General features: G+C 42.2%; 1 protein-coding gene across 7 annotated transcripts in view; it reads right to left on the bottom strand.

The window, feature by feature from the left end:
* Positions 1-1,471: 1,471 nt before the first annotated feature.
* Positions 1,472-20,945, bottom strand: part of LOC102084990 (glycerol-3-phosphate acyltransferase 3) — a 30,721-nt gene continuing 11,247 nt past the window's right edge. For 2 of the 7 annotated variants that reach the window (XM_065061862.1, XM_065061861.1), the window contains exons 4-13: positions 19,928-20,174; positions 18,656-18,730; positions 18,111-18,200; positions 17,119-17,212; positions 16,746-16,861; positions 15,186-15,241; positions 14,732-14,817; positions 13,833-13,961; positions 12,632-12,711; positions 11,619-12,175 (exon numbers count right to left, since the gene is read on the bottom strand). In XM_065061862.1, the coding sequence (XP_064917934.1) occupies positions 12,061-12,175; positions 12,632-12,711; positions 13,833-13,961; positions 14,732-14,817; positions 15,186-15,241; positions 16,746-16,861; positions 17,119-17,212; positions 18,111-18,200; positions 18,656-18,730; positions 19,928-20,148 (1,062 nt within the window). In that variant the 5' untranslated portion in view covers positions 20,149-20,174 and the 3' untranslated portion in view covers positions 11,619-12,060. Of the gene's footprint in view, positions 1,696-11,176; positions 11,315-11,618; positions 12,176-12,631; positions 12,712-13,832; positions 13,962-14,731; positions 14,818-15,185; positions 15,242-16,745; positions 16,862-17,118; positions 17,213-18,110; positions 18,201-18,655; positions 18,731-19,903; positions 20,175-20,945 lie in introns of those variants that run through there. The other 5 variants (XM_021301089.2, XM_005512408.3, XM_021301087.2 and 2 more) reach the window with 4 other exon arrangements.

The raw sequence follows: 20,945 nt of genomic DNA, 5'->3' as shown, positions 1-20,945 counted from the left end.
CACACTGCTTTTCTGAACAATTTATGTTTACGTTCCTCCGACTATGCTTATTTTATCCCACTTAATTATCAGAGCCTATTGAGGTTTGGGTATGTAGAACATGGCTGTAAACCTGGTTTTCAGGATGAGGGAAATCATGTTGACTGGTCTCAGGAAAAGAGCCTGGACAGCGTAACCTCCTACAGCCGTCACACTCTCCCCTGGTTAAATTATTCCAAGTGTTATTGGCTTCTGGTATGGCAGATCTAATGAAAAAGTAGCTTTTTGTCTCCTGTCACTAGAGCCAGGCAGCTTCAGAATATCAAACAGTTTCATGTCATGTAAAATGTCTATATTGTATTAGAAATAAAGAGGGTCAGGGTGGTTATCCTGGTCCTCCCTTTTATCTCCTGCTGCTGAGGAGATTTCTTGCTTTCTTTCCACTGCTTACTTGCCATAACTCACTGTAAATATAGATACACTTTATACAAGGAGTCAGATGTTTTCAGCTTTGCCTTGTATCCAGGAACCTAAGGAATTTTACCTTTTTGCTGTCATGGACCTCCAGTTCTCTTTACACTGAAATTAACCTGGCTTCTACATACCCGTTAAGCCTGGCGGTGTGCATTGATGGAGCTGCAGTCTCCGTGTGTCATCTCCAGCACAGATGAGGGCTCAGGAGCACTATGCACTTCATAAACACATTGCCCAGGCTTGGCCCACCTCAAAAAATTCCCATAGTTTAGAAATTCAGGTTTCTAGGAGTTCGGCAACCCAGCTACAGTTAAAACCCTGTTAAAAGCCCCTAGCCCAGTTTCTCCTTACAAGTGGGAAAATGTGAACACCCAAGAATGACATTTAACAGAAGCAAGCAGAAACAGAGGGGGTTCTAGCTATAACAGAACAGCTAATGGGAAGCACATTGTGGCGGAGACAACTGCGTAGCACAGAAACCGCACACGTATCCCACACAACCTCAAGTGTCTCAGATGTGCCGATGCTGAGGTGACTCAGTGAGAACATGAGTCTCTCATGCTGGAGGGGAAAGGAGAAGAGGGACCTTCTCTAATGCAATGGTCACTTGAGTAAATCACAGAGGCAGATATTCCCAGGTGTTCAGCGTCCAGCGCTTTTCATGTGGCTACCCTAAGCACAGGCTTTGTGGTCACTTGCCTCCCATCTACAGCAGGATTTTATCACTTGAAGCAAAACAGCTGAGGCTCCCTGACAGTCTGGAAATGGCACCTTGGGACCTTTTTAGCAAGCTCAACATTTTTCAGTGAGACATCTCAGTGCTTGTTCCTGCAAGTTGCTAATATTCTGGCCTTTACATAATACAACAAAGTATTTAAGTGCATACTTAAAGCTTAGTTCTGCAGTGGTAAAGGAGCATCAGAAGGCGACTCAGCAATGGCTTCCCTTCCTCACCTTAAAAGCATCTGTACTCAACTGAACAAACTGCTGAGAAATCCTCATCCACTGTGTTAACATCAAAGGGATTTTTTGAGTATGTGAGCAGTTCTGTGCATCAAGCATAGGTGGGGATGCAGACACCATCTTCAGAGCAAAAATAATACAAATAGACAAGCCAGCAAACACACGAGAATTTGTGGCATCAACACCAGGAGCACATCACAAGGATGGCACCTCCTTTTACTGTCCACCGTGCCCCAAGGCCTGGCAGCCTGGCTTTCTGCTGCACCTGGAGAGGAGAAACTATGAAGAAAAAAAATATGTATGTATTACTGCAGAACTTTATGATGTCTTCATAGACTTAAGCTTTCACTAGAACAAAATTACCTCTTAAAATGATACTGTACTTTTCTGTTCATGCCAGTATTTTAAGGAAGGACAAAGCACGCTGGTGTCAAATAAATTAATTTACCTTTTCATCTTTTTTTCTTTTTTTTTTTTTTTCCCTTAAATGATCTTAAGGCTTGTAGTTCCCAAACGAGCATCAAGGTTCTAGTCCTAATGCCACTGTTATACACGCCTACGGTGCTGCCACCTCCTGGTCCCACTGCAGGGTGAACACATCCCCATTTGAAACATGAAACACTGTCCAGTGTAACTATGGGCTTGATGCAGTCGCCAGGATCCCGCATCGCACCTACAATGCAAAGCACGACAGTGCAACACGCAAAAAATAATTTAAAAGCCCAAATGTATAAGACAGCATCTGGATAGAAATCAGCTCAAATCTAACATAAATGTATATTTGTATAGAAATGTTTCCTTATAATCTCTCGTAGGTGTATTTTATAAAATAAAATTAACAAAACACAGACAAATGGAGCAGTTATTTGAAGTATAAAATAAACGGAAAAGACAAGAGGTAATGCGTACAAGTTACTCCTCAGGAGATTTCGATTGGACACAAGAGGAAAATTTTTCATGATGAGAGCAATCAGCCACTGGAATAATCTGCCAGGGAAATGGTAGACTGTGTTTTTGCCAAGAAAGTTTGAACCAGGTGATCCTTGAGGTCCCTTTCAACCTGGTATTCTACAATTCTATGATACAGTTTATTTTACTGAATTTGTGTACATACTCATGTCTTCTGTGAAGTTATAAATTATATGAGTAAAGGAGACTGCCTGTAGCCATATATGATGAGCACTTTAAAAAAAACCAACCAAACAAGCAAAACTATTATATACTTGATAAACACAATATTTAATGTATAAAATAATAAACGTTTATGATGTAGTTACAAAATACGCTGTAAACAATAGATGTCTGTATAAACTTAAAAGGTAGTATTTAATAGCTATCCCATATAAAAATAATATGCCCTTCTAAATTATCTAATAATCTGTTTCTTAAAAGTCTGATATACAAAGCTATAGTATTTTTCCCAGTATTATTCTATTTATTTGTTATCCACCATGTGGATATTAAATGTTTCACCACGTGCATCTTTCTTATAGTCAGATACAAATACCAAGGAATATCAAACAATGTCAATAATCCACAATTGCACACAAATCATGACTACTGATTAGTAATGCAATTACCATATTAAAAGAGTTCAACAGGGCTCAACATACTGTAAAATTAGAAATCAGTCAATACCACAGCCATTATACAGAATGTCACTGATTGGACGTACTAAACACTAGCCTTGATGACAATTGATCACCATGAACCCTCCTCACAAAGGAGTCTGGTACACTAATTGAGGAGCCGTCATTAAATAGAATAATAAATCAAGGAGGAGGAGGGGAGAGGAGAAATGGTTCAAAGCTAAGGTTCTTCATATCTGTGCACTTCAACAATAGAAAAGCCAGGAAGAGCCGGGAAGGCCTCTATCTCTACCACATGTCCACTAACTTCTAAGCTTACTTTTCCAAAACAAAATGAACCTATGAGCCCCTCGCAGGTTAGCTCCATTATCTGTGCCACAGCTGAGAAACATCCTCAGAAGAGTGCAAGGAATGGGTGTTTCACCTCAGCACAAACATCTCCGAAAGCTAGTTCCACAGAAAGGCCAGAAAACCCAGAGGTCCCCTCCGTAACAAATCTGTGTCCTGTCTCCACCAGCCTTCTTGAAATCAGGCCTCAAACTACACACATAACCAAAATATGTTCTTTAGAGAGCCTTGAGGCTGCAAACAGACACCAGGTGAAGAGCGTCCCTGGCTGGTTTCCTCGCTTTCACTCAGGGCAGGCTGCACAAGGAAGAGTTGGAGTAAAACCCCGGGTCATCAAATTCACCACTAACTGCTCGCTGTTCTCACTACAGCTGAAGGAAACGTGATGCTAGAAAACAAGTTCAGAACATATCCTTCATGATCCTGAGAACGTGATTTCTTCTGATAGTGTCCCTAGTCCCAGATCAGCAACAAACAGCATCAAGACACTGAAGAAACTCGCAGCAAATCCAAGTGTCATACTGCCTTCAGAAACATCCCAGGCTTGCCCCCTGCCTCTGCTGAATTTTAAAATGCAAATAAAAGCTCAGGTGTTAGACCCATACCTGATTTTGAAACAACTAAAGGATGGAAGTATTTCAGAGTTTGCTTTGTCAGGGGGAAGAGACAGCCTGGAAAAGCCCCATACAATATAGACTCCTGAAACTTAGAACAAGCACAAGCTTTGCTTGTAGTACACCACGAGCCATAATGAAAGATCCAGCATTTGAGGTATGCAGAGTTATTTCTACGTTTTCATGGTTTCCTGGAAGTGTTGGAAAAATAACAGGCTTATTCATCAGAATTTAGGGCAACTGCGCTAAACAAAACCTGCAGAAAGCTCTGCAAGGGAGCTTGCTAGCACTAAGAGGCCACTAGATGGCATTCCTTGCACGTTTCTTATAATACATGGCTGCACAAGTACAGAAACAAAATCTTAAAACAACCGGGAGTCAGGAAAAAGGGAGGCATCTCCCAAGAGCATGGAATAGTTCAGCAGAAGTCGGAGAGAGAAGAGCATTTCAGACATTCCAAAGATGAGACACAGCTGTAGAAATAGACAGTTGGAGAAAAGAGCAGTAAGGAGTTTGTAGCTACAACAGTCAGCCTTAACATGCAGGTGAAAGATTATTAGATGTCTCAGCAAACTCCAAACAGAGTACAAAAAGTCACTAATTTGCTTCTCACTACACCTTCTAATAATCTGTAGCATTTCTATTGTTATAATTAACTCACATTTCTCATGTCCACGCTGTGTTCCTGATAGATAGTAGGCACTCATGCGTTCCTTGATATACAAATAAAATGTGTGTACATATGTATGCACACACAGAAAAAAAAGCATATATGTTTTTATATATATATATATATATATATATATATAAAGAGACCTCAAAACTTTTGGTCGCATCTCATATTTGAGTCACATGAGTTCTTGGAGGCCTAGAAAATGTAGAGAACCTGTCTAAAAAACTGGCTTAAATACATTGAGGCAGTGACACTCATTTACACAGAACTCACGCTGCTTTAATGCTTGATAGCTATAACCTGTTTCAGGTTACTATACCCTGTTAGCAAAGCAGCACACTATGCTTTAAACATGAGACCCTCCAGAAACCCCTCCAGCGTGATGCTGGGGTCACCCCGGGACTCTGCCAGCATGACCCTGGGGTCATCCTGAGAACCCCCTGGCATGATTCTGGGCTTACACCAGGACCTCCCAGGACCTTGCTGGCATGACCCTGGGGTCACCCCAATACCCACTAGAACACCCCCAGAATGACCATGGAGTCATCCCGAGATCCCCCATGGTGTAATGCTGGGGTGACCACGGGACTGCCCTGGGCCCCCACCAGCATGATGCCAGGGTCAACCCCAGGACCCACAGGAATGACCTCAGGCTTATGCCAAGACCCCCACCAGGCGTGATGCTGGGGTCAACCTCACAATCCCCCCAGTGTGATACCACAGCCACCCTGGGACCCCCACGGAGACCCTGCCAGCATGACCCCGAGGTCAAGCCAAGAGCCCCTGGTGTGATGCTGAGGTCAATCCCAAGACCACCCTGAGACCCCATTGGGAATGACCACAAGGTCATGCCGAGACCCCCTCAGTGTGATGGCAGAGTCAACCCTGGGACCCCGTCAGCATGACGCTGGGGTCATGTTAAGACCCCCTGCGCAATGCCAGGGTCAATCCTGGGACCCCACTGGGACCCTGCCGGCATGAGGCCAAGTAGGGTTGGCTCTGCAAGTCACCACCCAAACAGTACCATACCCTGTGGCTGAATTATCAAAGATTCAGGAAAAATATAGTAGGTTAGCTCAAAAAAAACAGAAAGTATTTGGAGAATTTTGTTAAGGGGGGCCAGGGAGGTGGGGCAGGGATCAAATTCTGCTTTCAGAAGAGGAAGCACAAGGGTATTGGGGGCCTGGAGTGTTTCTGACAACTAATGATCAAAGAGAGTCATGGTTGTTAACTCTATTGGGCAGGAGAGCTGGACCCTTTAGAAAGGGGAGACCCAGTATACATCGATACCCCCACTATAAATCACCTGACTGAAAGTTTGCAAGAGTCTGCCTGCCTCCAGCTAATGCACAGCAGGCACCTAGTTTCCCAGCCGCCTTCCCCAATGCTGTCAAATGCAGACCCTGACAGGATGACTCCCCTGATCCAGGGTCTTCCCAACTCACTGAAACTGTATGTGGTGCAATTGCAAGACCGTTTAAGGGACACACTAACCCCGCAGGGAGGCCTAGTTCTCAAAGGAGCCAGGCCATGTATTGGGGGGACATGGCACAGGAGCTAATCAATTATGGCAGGAGTGATACCTGTATTTCTAATTATTAAACTGTATTTTAAGGAATTATAGAACACATATAGTTCAGGAGAATATTAAGGTATCAATCTTTGAAGATTAACCACCCATGTAACCATAGAATCTTTTGTATAAGCAGACCTTGTAACCATAGAATCTTTGTACTTAGCAATCATATCCTGTTCTTAAAATTTACATAGATTTACAACATATTCTTTTAAAACAGGTAACTGAGAAACATGCAAATGTCGCTTAGCATTGCTTAACAGATAGCTTGTGTTAGAGCAGGTGTGGAATATGTTAATGGTTTCCAAGAATTGTAAAAAATATGTAATTTTCCTGTCAATATAAGCCATGTATGACCAACTAGTCAGCGGCGGACCTATGGAGGAACACTCCTGGTCTGGCCTCGGTGCTGAATAAGAAATGCTACTTTTAAAACCTTAAAACGTGGTTTTAAGTCTGTTACTTTGCCAGTTTTACAGAGGAGTCGCAAAGCCAAAAGCTGCTGTACAGAGAGTGGAACCGTAGGTAAATCGAACTCCCTTAGGTGTCTCAAAGACAAAGAAAAACCTTTTGTGGGACATGGAAGATCCTCCACAAAAATGAACTGCCCGCTAGAGGGAGCATAAGGGCAGAGCTGGGAGACATCTGATTGACCTGGGGGCGGGAAACGAGATGTGCCGCCCACAACATGTGAGCCCGCGGACGGCCAGTGGATTCATTCAAGAAAGCTCACAGAAACTGCTAAGGGGGGTCTGATTATCACCTTCCTTCTTAGTCCCTTTAAGACCCCAGTAACCTTTTTTAGTTGACACGGGTGCTCAAATGTCAGCTCTCTGAATGGACATTGCTAAACTCAATGGAATAGTCACTGATAAAAAACAGATTTGAGTCACAGACACGTTTGGAAATTGCCGGCCCCAGCCAACGGCTCGGGTTAAGGGCTGGTTGCCTGGAGGTGACACTACAGTAGAGGTTATTATGATCCTTGGAGATCTACCAACAAATATTCTCAGGCTTGATTTACTTAAAGGGCATGCCTGGGTGGACTCAGGGAAGGAGTGGGTGTTCAGCCTCCTGCCTGTCTCAGTGTGATTACTCCAACCTGCACCAGAATTGCCACCTTCAAAACTTGTAAATGTCAAACCCCAGCCCCTTCTCTTAAAGGCCCGAGCAGGAATAACTCCTGTGATAACTGAGCTGCAGGAGTGAGAGGTAATTGTCCCAGCTCACATTATAACTCCCCTGTGTGGCCGGTCCACAACCTAAACAGGAAGTGGTCATTAACAATTGATTATCAGTACCTGAATGCCAATACTGGTCCCTTAACAGCTGCTGTGCCCAACTTGGCTGAACTAATTGCCACCATACAGGAACAAGTCCACCCAATCTTAGCAAATATTGATGTCAAAGGTATGTTTTTTACAGTTACCTTGGAGGAAGCAGATAGAGACCGTTTTGCTTTTACCTGGGAAGGGGTGCAGTTTACTTTTACACACCTTCCTCGGGGATATTGCCACTCACCAACCACCACCCACTATGCACTGGCACAGGAGATTGCCCAGGTTATCCCTGAAAAAGGAGTTAAGGTATACCAATATATTGATGATATACTGATTGGCGGCCCTGACACTGGTGCGGTGGGGCAGACACAAACAGAAATAATTACTTATCTGGAGAGTTTAGGGCTACAGATCCCAGCAGAGAAAGTGCAGCCTCCACCCTCAGAAGTAAAGTTCCTGGATATCTGGTGGAGGGGAGGAACAGCATGTATCCCCCTGGAAACTTGGACCTCCTTTGAACAAGTAAGAATGCCTGAAAGCAAGAAGGAACTCCAACATGCCTTAGGCCTGCTGGCGTTTTGGAGAAAGCATATCCCAGATTTTTCCATCATAGCCCAACCCCTACATGATCTAATACGGAGAAGGACCTCTTGCAATTGGGCCACTCTCCATGAGGAAGCCTTAAAACTATTGATTTCTGAGGCTGAGGTATATCAGGCCTTAGGGTCAATGCACCCAACAGATCACCTGCATGTCGAATGAGATTTTGCCATTCATGGGCTGTCAACACATATATGGCAACGTGGACCTGCAGGCCTGACCCAACCTATCGGTTTCTTCTCACAAAGCTTTAAGGATGTAGAAAAACGATATTCGATTTGGGAAAAAAGGCCTTTTTACAGTCAATCTACCCCTACAAGAGGCTGAAAAGGTCATAAAGCAACAAACAATTATTTTGAGAAGGCCTTTTAAGATCCTAAAGCAAATATTGGCTGGGACTCCACTTCCTGCAGGGGTTGCACAACCAGAACAGCAAATGATATGCACAACTGGACTATTATTGTCATGCATGTAAAAGAGAAGAAGGAGCTCCTAAGATACTTCAGATACAGGAGGCACCTGATAGCCAATCCAACCAGGAGATTCCCCCTTTCCTTATAAAACCAGCATCTCCATTTGAACCTCACTTAAAGAATGTGTGGTTTACTGATGCATCCTCAAAAAGAGAAGGAAAGGTATGAAAATACTGGGCAGTGGCCTTACATGTTGATTCAGGTGAATGGATTACTATGGAGGGGGAAGTTGGAGGAGGAGGAACTCAAGTTGGGGAACTGATGGCAGTTTGGAGTGTAATAAAAAGAGAGGCCGAGAACAAAGAACCAATATTTATATAGGTTCATACTCTGTGCTCAAAAGGCTGCACTGAGAGGCTCCCTTTCTGGGAACAAAATCAGTGGGAAGTTAATCGAGTACCTGTGTGGCAAAGAGGTAAATGGGAAGAAATCCTAAATGTTGCTAAACAGGGGACCTTCCTGGTGGGATGGCTGGCTGCCCACCAAAAGGGAGACCACCCAACCCACATTTGGAATAATCAAATGGATTCACTAACCCATTTAGCTACAGTGGCAGCAGAAGGTGAAGAAGCAAAATGGATGCATCTGCTAGAATGGCTACATGTGAAACATGGTCATTTGGGGGTTAAAGACCTTTTTAAGGAAGCTGGTGGTAGGGGCTGGCCTGTAACCCAGGAACTGTGTAACATGGTCATTTCTGCTTGCAATCAATGCTGTACCCAATTAGAGAGTCATCCCTTGCAAGAGCCCCCCCTCCACTTGTGGGATGGAAAGGGTCTCTGGGAAACTTGGCAAGTTGATTACATAGGACCCTTTAAGAAGTCAGACAAGAAGCAGTATGTCCTTGTTGGGGTGAATGTGGTATTGAGACTTACCCAGGCTGTGTCTCTTGCAAGAGCAACCGAGGACAACACAGTAAAAGGTTATCTACCTAAACCCCAATCAATCCAATCAGATAATGGCAGCCACTTTACTACCAGGGTGGTTCAGGAATGGGTAAAAGGTGAAGGAATACAATGGATATTTCATACCCCCTACTATCCTCAAACTAACGGAATAGTGGAAAAAACAAATGGATTATTAAAATGTGCCCTTAGCCCCTACAATTCCGGATGATCTGAAAGACTTTCTGAGGCCGTAGCAAAAGTGAACAGTTGCTGGGGGATCAATGGATGCCCCAGGATCATCACATTCTTTCCCAAACCCCGCTCCCTGCTCCTAGAGAAGAGGGAAGCAAGTAATGTGGTACACCCACGCCAATGCCCAGAACAACCTGTTCTGGTAAACTTACCAACAGTAGGAGAAGTACCTTTAAACCAAAAAACTCCACTTAACCTCCATGCCTGGATAGTCATGGACTCTTTTGGAAAGGACCATCAAATCAATACCAGATGAATTCTACCAACCTTTTAAACCTGTTCTGTTCTGTGTATTCACAGGTTGTTGCAGAAGCCTTTACAGACCTAGTAATTATTGACATAGCGTTGTTGTCATTTTGTGAAATATGATGTTTTGGAAAACCCTCTTGCCTGCCTTCACCATCCTCAATGACAGAAGAGGAAGTGAGTCCCCCAGCCTTGCCTGGGAACCGATTCAAAGGTTTCCACGTGCCCAGAATCCCACCAATTGGGGAGTCTGTTTCTCTATTCCCAAGTCTTCAGGAGAAGGTATTGCCTTTTCCATAGTTAAGATTAGCTTGTCCAAGTTGCTGGAGAATAAATTGCGTACAGTTGTTGAAAACTGTACCGCCAGTTGCACTTGAGGCAGCGTGAAAGCTCCATTTGAAAAACAGTATGCTTCCGATGGAGCCTGGAGAGTGAACAAACAGGCATTCTATCAAATTCACCCCCCCCCCCAAAAAAATGGACCAGCTTTTGGAATGAAATGTGTAATAGATGGTACCTGAGTAATCCAATGACCCCTTTAAGGGGCGCTCTGGTTATATTACCAATATCTCTTTGTCCTGAGGAGGTGATGAATATATATAACGCTTCAGGTAAATGGTGGAGTCAAACTCATTGTATAAACCCACACCAGATATCATGTACCCAAATTCCCTATTGGCCAGGGTGGGTCCTGGGGTGGGAGGATTCTTGGGGTGATCCCAGCCATGCCCCGGGGTGACACCAGGAGGGTCTTGGGGTGATGCTGGGATGACACCAGGTGGGCATCTTGGTGTTACACCAGGGTGACGCCAGGAGGGTCTCTGGGTGACACCAGGAGTGCCCTAGGGTGACACCACTGGGGTCTCAGGGTGACACTGGGATGACACTGGGGGTTGGTCCTCAGGGTGACTCCAGGGGTGCCCCAGGGTGTATTTGTGCTCACTGCAACAGGTCCTCAATCTCTGCTGAGACAACAGTGAACAAGCTGCTGTCACTCAAACCTTATTAACTGTCCTTACCACCTCGTTTGTCTTTACACAACTTGATCAAAATATTATACCCGTTTGTGTGTGCTTCATGAGTGACATTCAGATCATTAAAGAAGCTAGATTCTTCCATGCAGGAGCTACTTAACAGGAGAGCAAATATTTTATGCAAAGAAATATTGTAGGTGATGGGAATATTTTCATCTCAGATTCCCTAAATGTACTCACTGTATTTATTTCTGGATGGTGGGTTTGACAGAGAGCAAATCAGTAGCCTCCACATAAAGTGCTAACACAAGCAGGTGAAGCAGGTGCCGATCCAGAAATAATTACAACAGAAGAAAACAGATGTCATGACATTGGTTTTCTTTAATCTGTGTAATGCATACAAACAGACATAGAAAGGGATAGAGCAAAATTGAAAGTCACAATAGAAATTAAAATTACTATGTATTTTTCTATGACACTGTCTTTGGCTGTAACTCATTTATCCCAGCATCACACAACCAGGTCAGGGAAATGCTGCCCTGGCCACTGTCCTGCTGCTTGTCAGTGAGACCCTGGAAAAATTCCTGCTTGGCCATCCCTGGTCGTGTGACACAGAGGGGGAAAGTCATCGACTACCCCTTTCCTTCTGACATCCAACACTTCCTCTCCAACTTGCAATGCAAAAGTGTGTTTTTGTGAATGGCTCAATGTTTTCTGGCATCAGGAGGTCTGTCTCTACAGCAGCACAGCACCTGTGGCTCACAGGAAAACTGCTACTCTAAGCCATTGATAGAGGCCAAAAGTATGGAGCTGTTTTATTAAGAAGTTAACATTTAAGTCTTCAAGGAAACTTAAAGATTTTTTTTAAACTGTGGTTTAATGAACCTAAGTAATTTTATTGCAGATTCTTCTCACTCAACATTGGAGAGAATTTTCCTAGTATATTGTAAATCTATTTATAAAATGACACCCTTATTTAAAACAAAATACTATCTCTTTATGGTTTCCCTGCTGTGTCATCACATGGAAAATATCTTACAGGGACGGCAGGAAAACATGTCATTTTAATATAAAAAATAGCCCATTTTCTGGTGGAGATAAGCACAGAAAAATGAGATAAAATAAATACCATTTAACAAACACTTCCGTTTCCCATAGATCCATTTTCTGTCACTATCTGGCAATATTTTTTCTGTTGCTCTTCCTTGAAAGACTCTTTGACCTTTTTCCTTTTCAGCCCCCCATCCCTGAAAGATACAGAACAGAAACAGTCTTGAGCTCATTGTAAAGGCAGAAAAATGTTAAAAGATTTTGACTACACAGTCAAAGCAGTTTTCACCCTGAATGCTGGCTTTTGCAATACAATGCTAAATGATCTATACTCCCAGGACTTACCATACAACACAAACAATGCCTTTCCTTTAATCCAGCACTGAACAGGCAAATAATTTATTTTCACTAAATATTACCTGCTGGCTAGATCCACCTGTCAGCTCCATTTCTCTTTTTGTAAAATGTTGTCTATTTATTCTAATGAAGCTGTTCAAGGAATAAAGTAATATTTTCTCAGTCAGTAAGGGTGATGGACTACAGCCCAAGCAAAGCTCATCTGGAAGAGGTTTTAAAAGAATCCAGACCACTGTTTCAGAATACAGAACATGTAAATATGCTTTAAACTCCACCTCAAAGGTGTTGCTTCTTACCAAGGAAGCACTGACATTCCTCCACGAGCAGCAATGACAGCCTTGACTCTGTTGGCAAAGTGAACAGCATCTTCTCCCTCCTGAAAAAATATGTTAATGATTAATGATTTGCTTTGCAACTTGAACATTTTCTCCATGTCTCACTTTAGGCATCACTTCTGGTCAGAGAGCAAGAACTTCAATTTATGCCAGGCCCACAACCCAAATGTGATCTGCAGGGCAGCTCCAGCTGGTCCTGAGGAACACCGGCTGGTTTGCCAGCATTCAGTGTCAAAAAGAACCAAGTGGAAGGCTCTGTGGTTTCTGGGACTGTCTCAAACAACAGAGTGAGGTGACAGGTCTGTCAGAGCGCAGGATGCACCTGCTCCCAGTACTCCACTAATGGTCTGAACACACTGACAGGATCACCTTGGAAGAGATGGGGTGCCCTGAAGAAGGCTGGGGCCTGGTGCTTTCAGAATCAGTGAATTATTGCAGGTCCACAGGAGTCTGTTTGCCCCAACTGCAGAGGACTGACAATACGTGTGTTACAGCAGCTTCTCTGCCAAGACTAGGGCTGAGCAAAGACTGGGGTAGGCAGTACCAAACTGGGGCATTGTTGAAGCAAATGCCTGGGCCACTCTCTCAGCATCAGGTCAGTATCCAGGGGCAGTGGGCTGAAAGGCTGTGCCAAGTTGTGGGCTAAAGCCACTGGGCAAAGGATTAGCCAGATATGCTGTAGGGACGAGAAGCAAGGAGGTGACACAAAGCTGTGCAGATGGAGGTAGAGGGTGGGACACAGAAGGCAGAAGTACCTCAGTATGAAGGGCTGAGTCTGTATATTAGTTCTGGAGTGAAAAAGGGAGGTCTGTGCTAGGCTGAGGGGCAAGACTCCCGCAGCATAAAACCACATTTTAACATCTCTTCTAGTCTGTGGGAGCAGAAGGAAGCAAGGCAGCTGCATGGAAGAAGCTGTGCGGGAACAACTGGGAGCATGATGCAGAAATGTCTGAATCTCTGCAAGAGTGATTTTTAATTGAAAATAACTAACCTGCAGAAATACATGCTCACTTAAGACTACAGTGTTGCTTTTTGGCCTTTGTCCATTAAGTTGTCAATAAAGATTCACAAACATGATGCCAAATCACGATGTCTAGTAATGCAGACTTCCTCCCAGACAACATTTTATGAGCATTTTCAAAACATATGAAAGCCTAAGTACCTCTTTGACCATCGGTGGCAGGTACCACACATTGCAGACAATAGCCCAGCTGGTCATCACATTAAAAACAAAGGTCACAAAGGAATGCTTTGTGCTGTTCCAGAACGCATCTCCAAAGCAGGGGTCATACTGGAAGACGAGAAGAATAAGCAAAAGGGCATGATCTGCTACCTTAGTTTAAACCACATAAGCCACACAGTCACAGCTTAATTTATGAAATCGGGGACAAATCTAATCACATCTCCCCGAAAAGCAGCAGTAAATTCAGGGTAAAGCTCCACATTTCAACGTTTATCAAAAGTTTATAACAGTTAACAAGGCAATGCAAGACCCCAAACTATAAGAGACCCACTGAAACATCTCAATTATAACCAGATAGATCTACTCAAAACATAAAGACTTGTCATCTATAGATATGCTGACTACAAAGGTTTCCTTGATAATACTTACAGCACCTTTAACAATTTCCATAAGATTAGGCAGCATTATCGTTCTGGTAGAAATAACTAATCTACCTAGAGCTAGGGTGACTTGGCTAAAGCTACTCAGAAAGCCTTGGAAGTGCCAAGTGAAGTGCCTTTCTTCCCAGAGCACACAAGAGCCAGGAGCACTAGGACAGAAAGAGCAGCAGAACTGAACACACAGCACAGCAAGTTGCCACTGTTCTTTTCAGGTTGCTCATAAACAGTTGTAAAGACATCTAGTAAAATATTTCCCATACTGCACTGAGCCAAAATACGTTGCACACTGTGAAAAGATGCCTTTTTTCTCAGGGCTTATTCAGTGCCTTATTCACACAGAACAAACCTCTTCTTAAAGTTTATACATTTACAGCTTCTCTGACTTGACAAGCTCCTGCCAATAATCCTTCCATGTTTGGGAAACTGCAGGTACATTACCTTGATGGCTACTGGATAGATGGTCCCTCCTACCTCAAAGCTTCCCTTCTTAAACATCATTACTGATGTGTTATTTATGCAGGTACCTAGCCAGAAATAAAACAGAGAAAGAATTTAATCCACTCTAAGAAAAGTATCAGCAAATGAATCCTAAACTGTTTTAAGGAGACTTAGGTTGCTAAAGGATAAAGTAAGCTTCAGTTCTGAAACATAACCCCAAAGACTGTTCTCAGTTCCATTATACTACACACTAAAGCAAACAGACTGTCATAAAACTGTATTTTTAATACAGTTTTAAAATTAAAATTATTAAAATCTGACATTCAGTATCTCACAAGAGCTAATCAATCTACAGATTAAAAGCAAACACATCACTTGTAAAGACTGGGATAATAAACTGAGCTTAGTGGCAAGAAGTGAGCAAAGCAATAAAATCAATATATTTGTTTCCTACCTTCTGGAAAAATTAAAACAGGTAATTTGGCCTTATCTGCAATGTGTTCTCTAATTCTGTGGAAAGACAACAAAATTTCAGTGTATACTTCATTTTCATAGAGGACTTTCATATTTGGCCAGAAATCTAAACATCTGTCATCTCTTACACAGGATAAGCCCTTGCCAGTCAGTAGCCTGAGCCAGGATGTGTACTAGTTTCATGTCTTTATCTTGGGGGTTTTCTCTTGTTAATCACATGAGTAGGTTTTCTACAAAACTATATGCAGTTTTATTTCACCTTTTTAACCCAATTAACACAAAGCCAGAGAACAGTGGCACTTGAGGCATATAAAAATCACTTCCAGCTTCCAACTAAAAACACAGTCGAACTTTCCTTTGACTGAAGTACATTCCAGACTTCAAGTTTTCTTGTCTTCCAGATTCATAACATCAGTTTTGCATAATACGTATCTAATGATTCTCCACATATAGTTAAGAAATAGGCCACCATTTTACTACATCTTCTTTATCACTTAAAAATAAATGTATTACCAATAACAGATTACTGACACACAAAATCTGTTGTTTTCTGAGGCACCCATCTTTCCTATGACTCAAAAACATGCAGTTCCTCTCCAGTCGTCATTAAAGAACAAGAACATAATATCAGATACCAAAAAAGAAGAGAAAAATCCAGCACAAGGGAATGTTCTCCGTTTTATTAAGGACAAACTGTCATAGACACTTGCTTAATGTTAGCTGTGTTGCACCCTATTCCATGAAGATTTAGGATGACTAACAACAGTCTGTGCAAACACCTGAGAACATGAGAGCTGCCACACTGACTCAGTCCTGCTCACATCCTTGAAGTCCAACCTGCTGCCTCTGCCAGGAATCCACACTGTAGGCCTGGAGAGCAGTATAGGCATCAAGCAAACATATTACAACACCGCTCTAGGATGCTCTTCCACCTTCTGCTAGAGCAGCTACGTGATACCTTCATCTTATTCCACCCCCTCCCCATCCTGAACTTGCTTAATTCCTTCTGCAAACTTCTACACATAAGGCTGATGAGCATTGAGGATGTTTCTATTTGAGGGAGCCAGTCACAACTCGTTAAACTGAACACCTACACAAGCAAAAACACAAGCCTAAGGTTAAGATTTGCTACGATCAGTCTACCTTTATCCCATACTCACAACAGATATACCCAGCATCTTGGTGCTCAGAGCTGATGAAAAACATACCAGGGCAAGGCATGATATAGGAAGCAGATGTGCTGACAGAACTCCAGTCTGTCCTGACATCCTGAATTATCAGCCTCAAAAATGAACGAGCAGGTTTCTGCCTGTGGCAGACAGGGCGACTGTGTTAATGTGGAAATTCCCAGATGTTATAGTGCTAACAATCAAAAGTTCAGAAGGTGATTGATACACCCTGCACCTTCATTGATGGAGCAGTTCCAGACCTTACACTGATGATGACCTACAGCTGCCCACAAAACAGATGCAGGGTGAGAAGAGTCTCAACTCATACTTGGATCTCATGCAACAATTAAGCAAACACCTTACTACCTTACTTTTTCCTCACCAGATGACGGTCTTTCAGTTCTGAGCGTTCAAACAAAACATGCTGAGTGGTTTGCATGCAAGATCTTAAAACAAGTCCCAGAAGCCCTCCATGTGTCTGGCTAACCTGCAAGCCCAAAATACATTGGTTACTATGCAAACACACAGATGATAAAATTCTGAATACAGATGCTTTAGTTTCTAAGCTCATTCATTAATTATACCAACCCTCTTAGTAATAACTGTGCACAGGCTACTGTTTTGCGGTCCTGAATGTGAGTTTGAATTCCATCAAGTCCCGCTCCCTCTACCAGTAATTTTATCCAACACTACATCTACAGACATCTCAACATTACCAATATTTACCAACTCTCTTGTTCATACCAAGGAATAGCATCCATCACTGGCCAGGATTAGAACATCTAATGGAGACGTGTGGTTGGCTACACAGATGCCTCCTCCCTGCGGTCTGTTTTCCCTGCAATGACAACCATAAAAGTAATTACTTGATGTTTATGCTCCAGACTACAAGGCCCCATCAGGTGACCTATCCAGTGAGCACAGACCCGCAACTGAGACTCCAAGTGACAAAGCCTTTCAGGTACACAGCTTATCTGCAGATCCACAGGAAGAGGAAGAACACAAAACATTTTAAAATACTAATATCACTATGAGATATGTTGAAACTTCTGACAGTACATTACACCAGATAAGTCATCTTCCCTCATATTTTCAAGAGTCCCTTCATATTTTAGTGGTTTCGGCATTTCACCAAAACCAGTACCCTTTTAGCAGAGATTACGTGACTTCACTGGAGTCAGCATTTTAGCTTCCTACATTACCATTCACAGAGGCATATATTGACACTAACATTCTAAAATGAAAGATACTAGAACATGATTTTTGTTGTTTCATAAAGCACAAGCAAAAACGTATTTCAGAAGCCTCCGTGACAAGTATCTACCACTAAGCAAGCAAGATATTAGAACTTCTTGAAATATCATCCAAAACTTACTTTAGGAAACAGCATGAAGATTAGTTACCAAATAAATTGGATAATAGAACAGCTGAATAGTTTGTGGCTATGTTCTTGCATGTGATTATAATGTGTTAGTGGTACACATTGAGAAAAATGTCTAAGTGCATATTTAATCAAGAATACAGTATTACTCCACTTTTGCATACCCTGCCAATACACAACAGAAAACACGGTATGGCATGCAAACATCTTGACAGATTCTAGACCATCTAAACAGCTTCTTGGATCAACCTGCACCATCATGGTACCTGTGCAGTAATGGAATAAGGATCCCACTTAGAAACTGGAGACATTGAGTACTGCAATAAATAAATACCCAACCAACAGCACCGCTCACCTGTTGTGGAAATGCACCAGACCACCCAGACTTCGGACACCTAATGCAGCACACATCATCTGAACCTGGTTGCTCAGCCAGCATTTAACCCTAAAAGAAATTAAGCCACACGTACATTTCCAGTCCTATGTACTCACTCATAGGACAACATAATGCAGACTCTCCAACTTATTCCCATTATGTAAACTCCCCAACAGTGCTATGCAGGAGGAGTTTATTGGGTATTAAAAACATTATTTGGTTAATTCTTCTACTGTAATCTATTCTAAACCCACCAGATTCAAAGCAGAGAAGATAATAATTATTTTCCACCGTAAGATGCAGCTCCAGCAGTATCTATGTGGCTTATATTGTAAGTCTGCTTTCAGATGCCATTGCCATACTCTCTCTCATAGTGCTTTATGACTTTACAGTAGAGAAAAACCACCCCACAATAGTCCACATGAAGCCTCAGGACTCAACATCTTAAGGCAAATCCCTAAAGAAATGAAAAAAAAAAAAAAAAAAAAAAAAAAAACCTGAAACATCTCTCAGCAAACACCCACCTGCCATTTGGAAACTGTCTTACTACTGTAGTGGCAAAGACCAGCAAGAGGATGCTGAAAAGAGTTAAGCAGACACTGCAAAGTAAAATAATCTTAATTAAATGCTAAGAAGCAAAACTGGAAAAACACGCAAGAAAATATTTTTTTTAACATTTTGATCCATTTCATGATGCTTCCCTTCACCATCAAGAGCATCTAAATGGCAACACAAACTAGTTAAGGCCAACAGGATAACATGAGCACCTAAACCCTTCTTTTAGGGTCATTTTTCACTCAATTAATATTAAACTGAACACAAAGCCTTGTACTGCCTGAAGCCTGTCATCCAAAAAGCACCACATCCTGATCTGAAGTGATCAATTGGTAAAGAAGCTATCATGTTCAGAGGATGGTGAGTAATGGCTCATGTTCTTTAATGCAGGTGACATTTTTAAGTACAAAAATGGACAAATCATTTAATTTTTAAAAACTTATCCAGAGATTTCAGTGCATATTTCTACTCCAATCAGTGAGGTACAAAATAATGAAAACTAAATGCCATTGGTTACTAATTCCTGAGCAAAAAACATATTGAAGCCACTTCTACATAAATGTTGTCTTCTTAAGCTTCATGTCTAAGTTTACACACAGGCTTACGTGCTCTGCTATATGATTGACTGGTATAAAATCCTTCTATGCACTACTGCTGTATTTTGAATATATTGTCCTTCCATCAAAGGAATAAGAGATTTTAAAAGCTCCTGCTCTTGACAAGACGACATGAATATTTGTAACTGGTCAATGTGATAAAGGCTGGTTTTGCTTAAAAGAATATTCAAAAAGCCTAAAAACCAAAAATGTCCCATGTGGATGTCTCTTCATTTTCCATTTAGCCCTGTGTTCCCAGAACACTGGCTTTGCTTCAAATCCCAAATCTCCCTTCTCTCTCATTCAGACAGGCAGCGCCTGATCCTTTCAGTTGAAACAGTTGTTACTTTCCGTAACAGAAAGGTCTCTGGGTGATTTCTATTAAGTTTTGCTGGATTTTAAAACCAAATTAAGACGTTGCATAGTAATAAAACATATGCAACATGAGAAATATACCTGTTCAGCACTATTTTTCCTTTGAGGATATTTTAATTTCAATGACATATTGGAAAAAAAGTCACACCAGGTTCTCCTTTCTGTGCTAGTCAATAGCATATTATTGCATAGTTTTTGTAAAAAGTAACATGAAGAACTGATCCCAGCAAATTACATCTGGCTCACCGAAAAGGCAACAGGAGACAGTACCGAATTAGGATCCCAAAGACCCACACAATGGTCAGTTGCCAGCTGACATTGTGCAAGTTGGCGTTGGTTCTGCTGAGTAGATTCCAGGATACCAGCTCCTCCGAGTAGAACCGCCAGGTGACTTCATCTTCCGCAACTGCCTCGCACCCCTTCTTGGAGAAGTACATCGCGTCAGCAAGGTTGAAATGTCCTCGGCGGTGGCCAGCGATCTCCTTTTCCATGGAGGTTTCCTCTCTCTGGATGATCCCTGCACAAAGAAAACGAGTCTTCCTTCCACACAGTGGAACAGACAATACAGATTCCAAAAAGAGAAAAGTACACATGCTTTTTAGAAATAGTTATCCTACTCCAAGCACCATAATTGCATTTTTATAATTCATTTATGTACTGGCATTTAATTCCACAAGTTACTTCTCTAATCCTATGCCATATAACACCACTAAGTATTCACAGGGAGCTGTAAATAAAAGCTTGACTGTAACACCTGCTTCATTGTCATCTACCAAACAACGTATTTATACACACATAGAAATGCCAACCAGTGCACTGCCAAGACTGCAGACCCCTCCTCATGCCATGACTCCAACCCAGCCACTGTTTGTACCATTGCTCTTCTTGCTGCCCTTGATTAGTTTTACTTTTTCCACAATATTTTCCCAGCTGTAATGAACACCTTCTTCTGGTAGTTTATCTCAGAGCCTTCTCTCTTCCCCCAACTCTTTTCCTTTAAGAGTCACTTCACTACCATTAAACACCAAAGTGTCTAGGTTTTTTTACCCCAAGATCTACACAGTGTAACACAGAGGTATTGAGCAAGAAGAATGACAACACATTCATGCTTCGTGTCTATAAAATTACACCTCATAGGATGGCCACACTGAGGTGACTCTGAGACCAGATTGTTGCCTGGATGGTTACAGTGACTAAAATGGTATTGATTCGTATCAGCTAACTTTTTTTTTTCAGCAGGGGGTAATGGACAACATTAAATGTATTTTGAATAATGCATATTTAATTT

Source organism: Columba livia, chromosome 4, assembly GCF_036013475.1.
Source record: "Columba livia isolate bColLiv1 breed racing homer chromosome 4, bColLiv1.pat.W.v2, whole genome shotgun sequence".
Classification (NCBI taxonomy): Eukaryota; Metazoa; Chordata; class Aves; order Columbiformes; family Columbidae; genus Columba; species Columba livia.
The sequence above is the reverse complement of the archived record's forward strand: the minus strand, read 5'-3'. Positions and strand labels throughout refer to the sequence as shown.